General features: G+C 35.9%; 1 protein-coding gene across 4 annotated transcripts; it reads left to right on the top strand.

The window, feature by feature from the left end:
* The first annotated feature begins 5,419 nt into the window (after positions 1-5,419).
* LOC114409402 (elongation factor P) lies at positions 5,420-15,256 on the top strand. 4 transcript variants are annotated; one of them, XM_028372845.1, is made up of 13 exons: positions 5,420-5,510; positions 5,632-5,671; positions 5,783-6,088; positions 6,201-6,231; positions 6,360-6,373; positions 6,456-6,506; positions 8,283-8,352; positions 9,166-9,235; positions 9,355-9,422; positions 11,262-11,367; positions 13,234-13,273; positions 13,539-13,606; positions 14,849-15,256. In XM_028372845.1, the coding sequence occupies exons 3-13, from the start codon at positions 5,885-5,887 to the stop codon at positions 14,859-14,861; spliced, it is 735 nt and encodes a 244-aa protein (XP_028228646.1). In that variant the 5' UTR covers positions 5,420-5,510; positions 5,632-5,671; positions 5,783-5,884; the 3' UTR covers positions 14,862-15,256. The 4 variants fall into 4 exon arrangements, with proteins under 4 accessions (XP_028228646.1, XP_028228649.1, XP_028228647.1 ...); XM_028372848.1 differs by having other exon boundaries at positions 5,428-5,510; positions 5,632-5,697; positions 5,789-6,088; XM_028372846.1 differs by having other exon boundaries at positions 5,428-5,510; positions 5,632-5,697.
* The last annotated feature ends 234 nt before the right edge of the window (positions 15,257-15,490 follow it).

The raw sequence follows: 15,490 nt of genomic DNA, 5'->3' as shown, positions 1-15,490 counted from the left end.
TAACAGTTTGGGGGATGGAAGTCGACTTGCCCGACACTCAGGGTAGACACCCTCGACTTCACGAAGAGGTGCAGATGATACCAGGAATTTGCAGATGTTCCACGCATCACTCCTGACAATCTTCGCTGTTTGAGCTCCCCTAGGGCCTTCGCTATGTAAGGAATGGACATACTGGGATTGTTGCCAAAAGCCCCAGAAGTAGCCAAATATTTACTAGTTGTCATCGACTACTTCACCAAATGGATTGAGGCAAGGCCATTATGTGAAATCTTAGCTAGCGAGGCGGAAAAATTCACTTGGAAACACCTCATATGCAAATATGGCCTCCTTTACACCATCGTCACCGACAACGACACTCAATTCAAAGCTTTGGCTTATGAAGAACTCTTGGCAAGGCTTGGTGTCAGGCACCTCGTAATGTCTGTCGAGCATCCCCATACTAACGGTCAGGTAGAAACAACCAATAGAGTCATCCTCAAGGCCTTGCGCACTAGACTCGACAAGTCTAAGAGTCTATGGAACTAGGAATTCCCAGTATACTCTAGGCTTATCATTGTTCACCCTAGACAACATCCAATGAAACTCCTTTCCGACTCACATATGGCATAGACGCCATGGTCCCCATCGAAGTCGGGGAACCATCGACAAGGAGGTTGTTGTTATAGGAACAACACAATGAGGAGAACATGTGGGTGGAACTAGAGACAAAGGAAGAAGTCCAAGAGATGATCAGAATCAAAGAAGAGACCACCAAGCTCTGAGCATCAAGAAGATACAATACAAAGGTTCAATCTCGAGCCTTTCAACCTGGTGACCTCGTATGATGAGTCTAAGATAAAGCTAGAAAAAATCCTCGAGCGAGAAAGCTTGGACCCAATTGGGAAGGCCTATTCAGAGTTGTATCAAGCCTAGACAACAGAGCAAACAAGCTACAAGAACTAGATGGTAAAGCAATTTAGAGAACATGGAATGCTACCCATCTAAAGATCTATTTCAGTTGACCTACTGCAAGGTCGAGTGCTGTACTTTTTTTCCTACTCAAGTCTTTTGTCCCAAAAGAGAAAAATTAGGGTTTTGGCTTGGGAGGTTTTAAAGAGGCACATCTAGGGTAAAAAAGGCAATTCAAACTCAATTGACTACATTGAATAAAATTCTACAACCCTTCACCTTTTATAATTTTCTTGTGTCAACTCTACAAAAGATTGTTAAACCCAAGGTCCGTCCTTGGTGAGCCTTGACAAAACACAAGACAGACGCGTCCCTGGTCTTTTCTCCAAAGGCTCATCAAACCCAAGGTTCATCCTTGGTGAGTCTTGCATCTCCAAAGGCTTTGCAAACCCAAGGTCTACCCTAAGTGAGTATTACTTCTCCAAAGGCTCGTCAAAACCAAGGTCTGCCCTTGGTGAGTCTAGCTTCTCCAAAGGCTCGTCAAAACCAATGTCTGCCCTTGGTGAGTCTCGCATCTCCAAAGGTTCATCAAACCGAAGGTTTGCCCATGGTAAGTCTCACTTCTCCAAAGGCTCGTCAAAACCAAGGTCTGCCCTTGGTGACTCTCGCTTCTCCAAAGGCTCGTCAAATCTAAGGTCTGCCCTTGGTGAGTCTCGCATCTCCAAAGGCTCATCAAACCTAAGGTTCGCCCATGGTAAGTCCCGCTTCTCCAAAGGCTTGTCAAACCCAAGGTCTGCCCTTGGTGAGTCTCGTATCTCCAAAGGCTCGTCAAACCCAAGGTTCGTCCTTGGTGAGCCTCAATACATCTCTACAGGCTTGTCAAACCCAAGGTCCACCCTTGGTGAGCCTTGCCAAAACCCAAGACGAATGCGTCTATGGTCCAAAGCTTGTTAAACTCAAGGTCCACCCTTAATGAGCCTCTCTGTTGCCAAATTTTGCATTCGCTGAAATCTAAGGTACGCAAGGTTTGTCCTTGTACGTTTCCCTATTATTAAGTTTTATCTGTGCAAGAATACAAGTCTACAGGAACACTAGAAACCCAAGTCCATCCTTGGTACACACTCGTACAAAAATCCAAGGCACGCCCTTGGTAAGCTCACTCCTTTGGAACTATGATGAATATAGCCAATGGTCCAACTTCCATAAGGCAAAATGAATTACCACCACATTGGTCAGCAAGACCTTAAACCAGGTGGAAATCATACTAAGTCCTCATCGACCTCAGGTGAGAAGCTCCACAAAGCCAAAGGAAGCATCACCAGATGAGTGACAAGACCTTTAACCATGTTCAAATCAAACCTAAGATGATTTCATGTCATCTATTTCTCTATTTCACATAAGACCGTCAAGGTCTCACTTCTGTTCCGCACTCTCCCAATTGCGATACTAATCAGCAAGTGTACTGAGCCACACAAGTAGTATAAAACGGTAAGAACCAAGTATCGAATCACAGGAAACTTGTTTCATTCATAGAGCTTTCATTCAGTGAGTAAACATTTGTATAAAGCCAATAAATATAAAAAGAAGTCATGTTTACATTTATAATTTAACTACAAAATTAACTATCTAAAGGTGAGAGATAAACAGATGATTAAAAATGTTGGGTCTTTCTACTGAACCTACTTGATGTTATTAAGTATTTTTCTCTATTTAAGGTTGTTTATGTGTTCTATGTCGGAAACAACTACTCAAACCAAGATCCCTCTAGTGAATGAGTCTAATTTTATTTAAACTTCGTTCTAGATTCCTCGTTGAACTTAGCCTAAACGAATTGCATTAAGATTACGACATATTATAAACTAAATCCCTACACTTCGTCTCCAGACATATAGTTCTCTAGCATGCTTTATCAAGTTCTAACGATTTAAAGCACTTCCCAATGCTAAAAATCTTAACTTTACACACAAATGGGTGATCAAGCCACTAGCATGCAAGAATTAAATACAGATAGAAGCAATGAACACATAAAAACAACTTTAAATAGATAGTGAAGAGTTTTACATCAAAGCTCAGCAGAAATCCTCAACAAGGGATTTAGCCTTCCATTGCAAGTTAGCACCTTTCAGCAGCAAGATGAGGTTTTTGAGGAAAAATTAAGATTACAAAGTGGTGGGGATGTCTCCTCCACCTCTAAAAACCTAACAATCACTCCTAAACCTAAAATCCTCTTGAAAGCTGAGGCATTTCATTCAAGCTTTTCTCTCCTCTGTGGTGTCTCTCCTTCCCCAAAACTTTCTCATTTTTTTGCCAACTTCAGTCTTTTAAGGGCTTTTTGATCCTGAAGGCTCGCTTAGCGCCATTTTCTCGCTAAGCGCGAGTTAGTGAATTTTCGCTTAGCGAGATGGGTACGCTGAGTGCGAGAAGAGACAAATGGCTCGCTGAGTGAACTGATGGCGCGTTGAGCGTGTGCATGAAGGGAAGATTCTCTTTCAGATTCTCCCAACTCGCTAAGCGAGCTGAGTGCCTCGCTTAGCAGATGTTACTTGCTAAGCGCATATGCCTCGCTTAGCGAGACACCAACTGCTTCAACCTTCTTCTTCTTCATCCTTTAGCCTGAACTGAAGTTGAACCACATTAATTCACAATATTGGGAATATCTACTGAGTGAAATTAAACTAAACATAAAAATATGAACAAACCTACAAAAAGAACCATAAATTGGGGAAAAGATATAAATTTCACGAAACTTTTCAATACAAAAGTTAGTCGTAAATGATGACTAACAAACTCCCCCAAATTTACAGTTTTGCTTGTCCTCAAGCAAAGAAAGAACAATTCACTTATCCTCAAGTGACAAAATCATAGTGGTTATTCAAAATTGTGTTTGTTCCAAAGCATTCAATCACATGAACACAAGTGGCAAGCAATGCTTTCAACCAAAAGCGTTTCCTTAAGATATGCAGAATTTCCAAGATATGAACATGGTTATTAAGCAACACAAGTGAAATAAGCTATCAAGCAAGACAGGTATCAAGGAAGGTTCATCAAAACCCGGAGAAGGGGCACAAAACCTGGAGTCACTGCTGCCCATGCCCATGGCAAAGTTGGAGATGAAAGACATCGGTGAAGGGAATGTACCTTAAAGAATGAAGAAGACAAACAAAGGAAGAGGGAAATCTCAACGATCGCAAAGAAATTTCGAGAAAGAGAAAGCAAAAATTCAAAAATAGTGGTGATAAAAAATCAAACGTCCACTCCATATAAAGTGGAGGCGCAACTTTTTGGTAACTGGCAGGAGCTGAAATGACACCCTAAAATTTTGCACCATGATGGAGCCCCACTCACCTATGTACTGTGTCTCCAGTACGTGTCCACTCCATGAGTGACACATATGCAGGAGCAATGCATGTGTGTTGCACTCGACCACAACAAAAAACGAATGAAATGCTTGTGTTCAATGCATTCTCAAACGGTCAGAAAAAAACAAAATTTTCAAATACAGAGACTCCACCCACTTGACATGTCTGATTTCACTTGCAAAACCAAAAGCATGTCCACCCCGGAAACTTGATAGAAGTAGCTCGGACAACCCTTATCCAGGTTAAGGGGCTTGACAAGCCTTACAACTTGTAACTCTTGCACCTGTCGAGGCTATCATTCTCAACACTGGACAACACTTGTCCATGTTTAGGGACTCGACACTCGTGACCTTCCTATTTGTCAATATAGTCTACTCTCGACATGGGACAACTTCTTTCGCCCAAAAGCCGGCTCAGAGCTTAAGGGCCTATGTGTTGTCCAGGCTCCACAAAATACACGTGACAAGCTACATGACACTTTGATACACATGTCATCCGTGGCATAGGAGCACGAGTGTCATGCCATTAGTAGCTGGACTCCCAAACCGATAGGTTATCTCTAACCATTTCATTATTTGAATGTTATAACCTCTTTATCTCATGGTAGGTATTCAATTATCTATAAGCTACACATTATCTGTAAGTTGCAATTATCTATTAACTATTATCTACTAGCTAGTAATTATCTGCAAGTGCTATTATACTACCATAACAACTCCTACAAATAAGGACTCGCAGCTTCTACTCCATTCTATAAGTATCAGGTTCTATCTCACCTTTTTCACTCACTCATTCTCACCTAACTCACGTACTTGTTTGAGCGTTGTAGTCCTTTGTTTTATAGGTCTCCTCTCTTGTCCTCTTAACAAAAGATACTCTTAGTTTGATGTACGAGATTGTGGAGCCCACTTTGACTATGTACATCCTGATGTAAGATAACTCCAGATTTTGGTAAATACACTTTCAAAAGTAATAAAAGACCAAATTAAATGTAATATATAAATTAAGAGACTAAATTAAATATTTTAAAAAACAAAAAGATTTAATAAACATAAAAAAATAAATTAAAAAACCAAAATGGTAATTAAACAGCATGTAAGTAAAACAAAAAGGCCGATGCTTCTTTTATTTACTTTTTAAAATTCCTTAAAACTACGTCGTTTCGACCTAAAGAAGCTAAATATAAATCGAAAAAACGCCGTAAGTCCCATCTTTCTCCTTCATCTCGCAGCTCTGTCATTTCCGGTTTCGCACCGTATTCAGGTAACAATTTCTCTTCTTAATTTATATTTTTCTTCTTCTATTTTCTGTTTTGCTTCATGATTGAGAATTTAGATATACTTTCTGATTGGTTTGTGATTGTTACTTTACTCTTATGTTTCAGGTTCACTTACTAAGGCATATGCTGCAATTGCAACATTGAAGTAATCTGAATTCCGTCTTAAGCTATGTAAAGTTTTATAAACCCATTATTCATTGCATTCTTAGTTCAATGACTAATGCCACAATTTCTTTAACTTTTACTTTGAGTAAAGTCACAGATTTTGGCATCAGTTTTTTCTGGAAAAAGGTATTGTGCCTTCCTTTGCATTCTAACCTGTTCAAGGGTTTGTGATCGACCAAAGTAAAGTGAGACAATGCAAGCTCTGTTGCTGAGGCATAGGCTTTCCAATTCCAACACCAAGTCTCTTTTCAGACTTTCATCCTATTTTCATTCTTCCTCTTGTTCTCCGCGACCATTCATTCCGTCACCACCTTCTGCTTCCTCCATCGCTACCAACTTGTTCACCTCTCCATGGTCTGCCTCTCAATGTCGCGGAATCAAAGTATCTGGTTCTGATGTATGTATGCATCTTTTAACTTTGAGTTTAATGGTCATGCACTACACTGTTATTCAATTACAAACAACTGTTTGTATGAATTTTAAGATAATTATTGTCTCATATGGTGCAGATTAAAGTCGGAAATATCATTGGAAAACAAGGTTCCTTTGCTTTTTGGGTTATTGAATTTTACACTGATGATATGATTCAATTAGGCACGTGTAGTTATGTTATGCTTTCTAACAAATTCACTTTGCATTCTTATTGTGCTGGACATGTTTGCTTCCAGGGCACTTTTACGAGGTATTTACTACTTATTACTCGACCAAAATATTGTCAAATAGTATCAATTAAGTCTTGTTATCCATCACTTCCTCTTCATCAGGTTCTTAAAGTAGATCACTCTCATGAAGGAAGAGGAAAAGCCACAATCAAGGTTAACTTTTTCCTTATCTTAATTCACTTTTTCCTCAATTTGTTTTCGAAATAGAATATTGTATTATGTGCACAGATGCAACATATTCAACTTCCTTAAGTAAGGAAAAGAGAATTAGCATAGTGAACACTATCACATAATGTTTGTCTGCAATTATTATTGTATTTATTTTAAAGGCAACTAATGGGAAGGCTATTTGGTCATTGTGTCTAAGAAAACCGTTTTTTTGCACATTTTCTGCACCCTCTTTGAGATATAACTTGACACATAGAACCAACTCCTTGTTGCGCAATATAGTATGCCCTGTATACTGCACAACCTCCTTGGCATAAGAAACTTTCATCAATAATTCTGAGAACTTTCTTATTTTACTCCGTTTATAAAAAAGGTGGCAAACAAAGTGAATAGAAAATGAGTTGTATATAGACAATAACAATTTACTGATGTAGTCATAGTTAACTACTTTTTGTTTTTATAAATGCTTGGACGCTAACAAGTTATTCTCCATAATGAAACCACATATGTCCAACTAAAAAAGACTTCTATTGATTTATGTATACATTTACTTGAACCCAAATGTTATAGATGCTCTCCCTCCATCCCCTTTTATAAGACTCTTTCAACTAATTCACACCCTTTAAGAAAATTGATTAATTTAGTTAGTGACATTATATTTGTCAATTATTTATAATGTTCTTCTGGAGTTACCCTTATTGTTTTCTGAAATTAATCATCTCTCTCTCTTAGTTAATTGCTTCTTACCTAATTGCTACTCATCTTCTCCAATCCTAATAAGAGAGAGACAGAGAGGAAGAGTTTATCTCATTAATTTTAGCATTCATTATTTTTTTGGCTAAAAAAATTGTTAATTAATTATGGTTACTTCAGGAAAAAATAATTAATGCAACAGAAAATTAGAAAAGGATCCTGTAAAAAGGGACAAACAATTTTTTGAAAAGGGTCTTATAAAAAGGAATGGAGGGAGTATATATGAAGTTGTTTGCTATGTACACACTCAGATTGTATTGAAAAAATAACACATAAGTAACAGGAAAACAGTTTTCCTTATCAACTACTAACTGATAAAGTAATATTTTTTCATGACCTTACCATAGATGTTAGACAGAATCTCATAGATTTGTAGTGTTTCATTTTGTTACAAGGTGAGAAAATGAAGGAAAATAAAAGAAAGTGAAAGACAAAGATTAAAGAGTAGAGAAAAACAGAATATTTTTGAGAATCTAAATATTGTTATTTTCTCTATCCTTGCATTGAGCTTAAGAATATATAGAAACTGTTGAGACATTGGCAGACAGTTGTGTCAACTGATAATGCAACCACTTCTGAACCAGTTTGTTACAAACAGATTTACTGAACTTACTACAACAGCTAATAGTGTGCAAAAGCACATATGTCATGTATCCACTAACAGATAACTAATCTGATTTAAGTAATGTTGCTTTCCTAAGAGGGTGTTGATTTAGGTTGTGATTTTTTTATCCTAACATGCTATTTCTTATTTGGTTGTGTATAAAAACTTGTTACATGGTTTTATAAAAAGAAAAAGAAGAAAAATCCCTTGTTATATATTTAGATGATGGCACTTGTCTGCCAAGTTTTATTAATGGAAGTACCCATGATTAAAGGAAATCTTATTTTGCATGGTTTGCCCAATGCCTTTCTTACTTGTGCTATTTTTATCACATATAGTTGTATGTTGTAACTTCTAGACTCTTACTTTAAACTACGTTCCTAACCAAAAGTTTTTGATAATAGGTAGAACTTCGTGACATTGACCAGGGAAACAAGGTAACACAAAGAATGGGTACCGATGAGGATGTTGAAAGTATGTCCTTGTATATATAACATTTTAAATGCAAATTTCTGAGTAATTGTAGATTTAGTTGTTAATCCTAATACCATTGTTGGTATCTTTTTGCTATGGCCGGGATTCTCTATTTTTATGTTGCAAAGCAAGTTAATGAAGAACAACCCATGCATGCATTTTCTAGGGAAATCCTCAATTCTTACCTTGAGGACAATGTTTGAACATTTAGATGACATTAATAGGGGCCCAGAGAGTGACAGAGTATTTGGAATATTTATGCAAGTGGGGTTGTTGGGCACTTAAAATATTCAGGACTCAGGAGTATGGAATTAGCTTCGATAGTTGGAGAGGTAGAAGAGAGTCAGGTAGATTTGTTAGTTTGTAAATGTAGCAGTGGGTTGGTTGTAAAAGGGGAAAACTTCTGTTAAAGGGAAGCCCTTGCAAGGATTATTCTGTCCTTTATTCTTTGTTACAACATAAGTGTTCTTTCTTCTCTGTTTGCAAGCTCTTTCTCTCGCTTGGAGATCATTCCAATCAGGGAGTAATTATCGTAATAGGGAAACTAGATCAAGGAGTAATTACAAAAATAGGGAAACCAATTCAGAGATACAGCTGTACATAATCAGAATAAATCTAGACTCTGTTTTAAGGTGTCTAGCAGAGTGTGTTGTTCTCAAATCCAATAATCTGTGTGAAGATTGTACATTTTCCACACTTACATCTTTTAATTTAAATGAAAGATGTGGGGCAATATCTGCCTTTTCCAGTTAGTGTTTTGCTAAGGGTCTTCACACCTGGTGATAATTGATTTGTAATACTTACCTGTTGCAGGGGTCTACGTTCAGGAAAAGACTTTCATGTTTATGTGCATGGATAGTGATGGAACTGTTGTATTGATGGAGTGAGTTTTTACATCTTTCATCCTATTTTGCTGTCAGTATATCATTCTAAGCTGTTGGGGGTAAGAGATTCTTGTTGAGCAAAGTTATTAATGTTGTTTCTCTTTGTAATTGTGGTCAGCCCTGACACATTGGATCAAATTGAAGTTTCCAAGGACTTGTTCAACAAGGATTGCTTATATCTACGAGGTGGATAAAAATTAACACTGTTCAATCCTTGATTACTGCTCTTTTTCTGTCTATTTATATGGAGCATATAGAGCTTTTCGACTGTGCTTGGTGCTCATAATCTAAAGGATACTAAGATAACAATTTATATGGAACATTTAGTGCTTTTCGATTGCCAATTTATTTTGTTGACCTACTAATGTGCCAACAATTATTTTTTCATATTGTCATCAATGCTAATAAATTTTTATGAATTATTGGAAATTCCACCTTCTTTTGTGTAGATATCAAATTCAATATTCAATTGCTACATAATGAATGTGATGACTGGCTCGCAAGTGTTTCCCTGAATTTTGCATGGCCAAGTGTTGACTTTCTCCTTAACTTGGAGTCTTAGATAACCACTTGCTGTTGTTAGGGTTCAGAGCTGTCTTCTATAGCTTTGTAACCATTAAGTATCTCCTCTGTGTTTTGTCATCTCAATGCTACCATGATGCAAGACATTTGAAGTTTGTTCTAGTCAATGTAGTGTTTTAATCACATTCTTGATCACTATCATTAGTTTTCTTATTTCACCCTTGTTCTCTGCTGTATTTATAATTTTATATAGTGTCATCCCCTCATTTTCCAACTCATCTGTGGTTTCTTCACATATTTTATTGTAAAAGTTTGCATTTGTAGCCTTCCTTTGTTGCTGTTAAGACTGAATTTTGAGAAGATTGGATTGATGGGAACTGAGTTTCTCTAGCAGAATTCAGCTCCTTAGATGAACAAAACTGAAATACAAATGGAAAATACTTGCAGCAAGAAATTTCCTAACCCAGTCAAAAGGCTACCCGACTGCCAACCAATTGTAATTCGTGAATATCCATTGCCATTCCATTCCTCCTCCTTTATGTCTGCTCTTCTCAATCAGTAGCAGAATCCCTTTTATTCACTCCTCTCATGCCACTTGTCCTTTTATTTACCCCTCTCTCTCCTCTGTTGAGGGAAAACACAGACATCTCTTTATTCATATTGATGAGAAAACACACCACAAACCAAAAGGCAACACCATAAGATTAAATAGAAAAAGATCACAAATTTATTTAATGTGGTTCGTGTCCTCATCCCTACATCCACACAATTTATATTGTTAACGTGGTTCAGACTCTCATGCCTACATCCACGACCTCAAATTTGTTTAACGTGGTTCAGGCCCTCATCCCTACATCCAGAACCTCATCACAAGTTTTTTGGACAAGCTTGTAAACCCCCTCTCTTCACATGACCCTCCTTTCTCACTAAGGGTGGTGACCCTTCTTCAGGCTGGGTGATTCTTCTCATCTGAAGGGCCTCTATTTATAGACCCATCTTAATGTTAAAAGGGGAAGCAAATCTCTAATTTACAGATAATATCTTAATAAAATTTAAACAAATCCTAAAGATAAGATAATATCTTTTTAAATATAAACAATAATCCTAGAGATTTGAAATTACAAATTTGAATTGTTTCCCAACTTCCTCTACCAGACTCTGTTCCTTGCCCCTCTTGGCCTGATTCAACCGCCTCTTCCCCTTTTTTCCTTCTCCTATATGCTTGTGTTAATGGCCTATTAGTGGCTCTACATTTATGGACAAGTTCGCTTGCTACTTTTTTGTGCCTTCAAAACTCTTCTTTCCTTCCACTCCCTTTCTCTTCTTGCTTTAGTTATGTTTAGGAGGATCTTATTCTCCTTTCTCATTGTATTTTCTCTAATAAAATTACTCTCCTTTGGTAGTCACCAAGTATCAATTTTTGTTTTCATGGATCTAACTAGGACTTGGTTCAATCTTGCCTTCTATTACTAGTTGATTATCATTTTGTTGCTTGGTTGGCAGATGAAATGAAAGTTAAGGTACATTTTTATGACGACAAACCTTTATCTGCATCAGTTCCAAAACGCGTAACATGTATTGTCAAGGAAGCCATTGCAGCCACTTCGAGGTGTGTGTCATTATTCACTATTTGTACTTAAAGAATATACTTGATATTGTATCTTCCCAATTGCATTTTTCTCCTTTTATTTTTGTGTATGTCTTGTAACATTTTCTGATGAAACATGCTAGCATATTATCTTACAAACCGCTCTCTTATTGGTTTAAACATATTACCTAATTTCTGTGTGTTTATCTTCTACATAATGAGGTTAGTTCAAGGCTGCATTCTGCAACTTGTAATGCCTAAGGAACCATGCATATTTCTGACATATTTTCTTCAATTTGTTGTTCTGTCCAGACTTCTTTCTTGATCATTTTTCCCTTCTGGCTTGAAATAAGTTTCTAATCTTCAACCTTCTTTTGGAGGGTACTGATTTGTATACCCTAGAACACCAACCAGTTAGATCTTTGTTAGATTTTCTAAATATATCGTAATATCATTATTGTGTCATAATATTTTAGAGTTTCTTAGACAATCTCTTATTGGTGGTTTCCATATTTCATGATTTTTTTCCTTGTTTAATTATGATTAGGACTTTACTATCAGTATGAATTACGGTTAGTGTTTTCTCTATTGTATTACACCATTTTTTTTAATCAGAGTGTATTATTATTCACAGCTTTTCTATATATATATATATATATATATTATTTTATCTCTCTTTTCCTCCTTCTCAACCTTAGTCTTTATTTTAGTGCTTGTGGATTAATTATTGATTTATTTCCTATGTACAAGAAACATTCGTTCGTTTTTTTTTTTTTTTGGATTCTTAGCTTTGATCCATACTAAAACTCATGGTTGTCCCAAATCATTCTTGTTTATGCAATAGGTGTACCATACTTTACATTCATTCATAGTTTTCATATGCTATGTAAATGTTCGCAGTCAACTGCTGCAATCTTCATCAAATTAAAGAACAGACTTGCTGGGATAAGCGCATTTTTTTGTCATTCCTCTAAATTTCCACCTTAGGTAGCAGATGTAAACCCAGAAAGCAAGAAAACAAGACAGAAGAAGGAAGTGTTTTTACCTGTTTTAGGTTTTCTTGTAGTTCAATTCCCAAGTGCAAATTTCTTTTTGACAGAAAAGAAATTGTAACAAGAGAAGGACTTTCAAAAAAATAAAAAAGAAGTGAAAGAAAGTATTATGAAAGTGGGAACTTGAAAATTGCGATAAGGTGTCCTCTAAAGCCTAAACTTTTGAAAACACAAAGAACAACCGAATCTCTCTGATTGCTGAAAATGGTAACTCCCTTAAAGCATCCATGGGCAGACAACCAAAGATAACATAAAAACACAATCCTATCCCAAACCCAAAGCAAATTTAAGGGAAAGAAATTGTCTGTAAAGGTTAATTTGAAGGAAATTATCTGCCTTCACAGTTGAAGAATAATTTTCCACTGTTATAGAGCTTGGGTTGTTACATAACACACGTCACAGGAGAGAGTAGTGTGAGATCTTCAATTTGTATCAAATCAATTCTTTTTAACTTATTAAGTAATTCTGCCCATACAGAAGCCTTGACCTTAGAGGGAGTTTTAGGCATCCAAAATATTTGATTAGATTAGTCCCTAAATTGTTTGCTCTCTTGCTCCATCTGATCGACAATAAGTATAACTAGTTATAAATTACATTTTAAGTCATACACTAGTAATATTTCTTAGAAAGCTTAGTTCTCAATTTGTGGGAGGATGCTGATTATTTTTGTGTGTGATTATTTATCTGTTTCTGTATCAGTAAATATTTACATACTGGTAATTTGCATCTGAGATTGTTATACATATCATTGATTAAAGTAAACTTCTTAGATGGAACATCTAAGCTTCTTCATAATCTGCATTCTTCCCTAATGTTTTTTCCTTCTTGATTTAAGGAATAAAAAGGTAGTACTGGACAATGGCCTTACAGTTGAAGTAAGTCAAATGATTCTTTATTTTTCATACTGCACTTATTTAATAGCGTAAATAATTGGCAAAAAGTTACTCAAATGTGTACCTGCCCTTGAAAATCTAATTATTTCATGCAATAGTTACAAGCAACATTTATATTTTTTTCTTCTAAATGTCAACCTTTATTTCTGTGGGAATTTCTTTTGTTACTTATTGTACATGGGTTTATTTTGATGTCCCTTTACAATGAGGTTAACAAAATTTGAGAGATGAGTTTTGTATGAAACAGGTACCATCTCACATTGTAGCTGGTGATGCCATAGTTGTTAGTACAGAGCATGATTCCTATATAGAAAGGTTAGTTGGTGTGGTATAATCTAATTCAAAGAACTTGATATTAAAATTAGTGATACTTTCTATATTGTTAAGCATAATCAACTCTCTTGTATTGATGAGCTTGATTGTTTTTACCTCTTTTGTCTCTTTATTAAGGTAGTTTATCTTATCTCTTAATCGTACATCATCCCTCTGTATTCATTTCTTTCTCCAATAAATTTATAACCTGTATAATGATTCTACTTGAAATCATTACCATCATTTTTGCTTAAGCTTGAACCTAATTGATATTTATTATCAATAATAAATATTTTATTTTATTTTATAAGAATAAATTAAAGAAATAAAACTTTGAAAATTATTAATATGTCACATGTGTGTTGCACAGGAAAATCAAGTTAAAAATTAAACAAGGTTAATTATTTATTTGTTCCCTACACTTGCCCAGACTTTTCAATTTTTCTCTTATATCTTGAAACTCTACCTTTTAGTTCCTATACAAGAAATTTTTGTGTTTTAGTCCTTGCCATCAGTTGCCAAGTAACTCTGTTAGCTTTACATGCTCTAACATCACCACAAAATTGAAATGGGTGGTGTAAAGCTGTTAGAAATTTCTTCCACTACCTCTATCAGTTGCATATATAGATGCTTCCACCACACAGTGTTGGTGGGTTTTATTGTTGTTAAAAAGAAAAACAATTCTGTAAGATCCCTCTCTCAAAAATTCCAACCATATCAAATTCCTTATTGTAAGGTGCTGTTTATTCCTTTCTTGTTTTGGTTCTGTTTGTTAGCCATGGACCATGGTCCATGGGCAAGGACTTGATCAGCATGGTCTTTGCTACCATAGGCTCCAGTGATCTTGTTGTGAGTTTGATTCTCTAATGTATCAAAATTATTATTTAATATATAATTGAGTAAATATACAATTTCATTCTCAAAAGTCAACTTTTGTTTTGTTTCCTAAAATTGTGTGTATGTAATTTGGTTTCTGAATTTAGCAACTACTCGACAAATTATTCCTTTCAACGTGAACTTGATAATATATGGCAACTAAAGTATCACGAACTAGACAAATTTAAGAAAATTGTTAGAGAAGGACTAGTTTGTCCTGAAGTTGACTGATCTGGGGAGAAATTTTCATTTTTCACAGACTTGATCAACTCAAGTTCCTCTTTTTGGGTATGAAATTGTATGTTTTACTCAATAATATTGTACATCTTGACATTGCCTATAAAAGTTGTATTTTACCTTCATTTTCAGGGCCAAAGCATAGTGTGACTTGAGCCAGGATTTGAGCAGAGACAACCAATATCTAATTGTCACGAGTTTTGAAGCAGAATTGACCTATTTATTCTGCCTCCTAGCCCTCCTCATTCTTTCACTTGATAATAAGTGAGTTTTGATTTTTTAATTGATGGCTTTTTCTGTATCTGCTAGCAATGAGTTTGGACGTTCTAACTTCTAAGGGTATCTTTGTCTTTGTCTTTGTGCACACATGAGTCATGACTACTTGTTTAGTTTATGCACAACGAAAGAAGCAAAGACAAAAATCTTGATTGTTGAAATTTTAGATGATAAAAAATCACTTGGACAGTTATGAATAACATTCAATTCATCTATTGGTGGGACATATGTGGAGTAAAGTAATGGATTGAAAATAAATGTTCGTAGTTGTGGATAATTAAATAAAATGAATTTTCGTTGACAGATAATTAATATTCTGATATGTTTCTGTGTTAAGGAGAAACTATTTTGTCATAGCCTGCGACTCCTAAGGTTATCTTTCTTTCTTTGGCACAGTGTAGGTTACTTTTAGCATCCCCTTGGTTTGGCCTTGTGCTTTTTTCTTGTTTTAGTTCTTTTAGGTCTTCGTGAAACATTATTTGGGCGATGGTCATTGTC

This window comes from Glycine soja, chromosome 4 (genome assembly GCF_004193775.1).
Source record: "Glycine soja cultivar W05 chromosome 4, ASM419377v2, whole genome shotgun sequence".
In the NCBI taxonomy this organism is placed as follows: domain Eukaryota; kingdom Viridiplantae; phylum Streptophyta; class Magnoliopsida; order Fabales; family Fabaceae; genus Glycine; species Glycine soja.
Note: the sequence above shows the minus strand (reverse complement) of the source record. Positions and strands in the feature narration are given on the sequence as shown.

Excerpts from the sequence above, each read along its gene's own strand:
- LOC114409402 (XM_028372845.1), top strand. The coding sequence starts at position 5,885 with ATGCAAGCTCTGTTGCTGAGGCATAGGCTTTCCAATTCCAACACCAAG. Across the intron at positions 8,353-9,165 it reads TACCGATGAGGATGTTGAAA|GGGTCTACGTTCAGGAAAAG; the intron begins GTATGTCCTTGT and ends TACCTGTTGCAG. Across the intron at positions 9,423-11,261 it reads GGATTGCTTATATCTACGAG|ATGAAATGAAAGTTAAGGTA; the intron begins GTGGATAAAAAT and ends CTTGGTTGGCAG.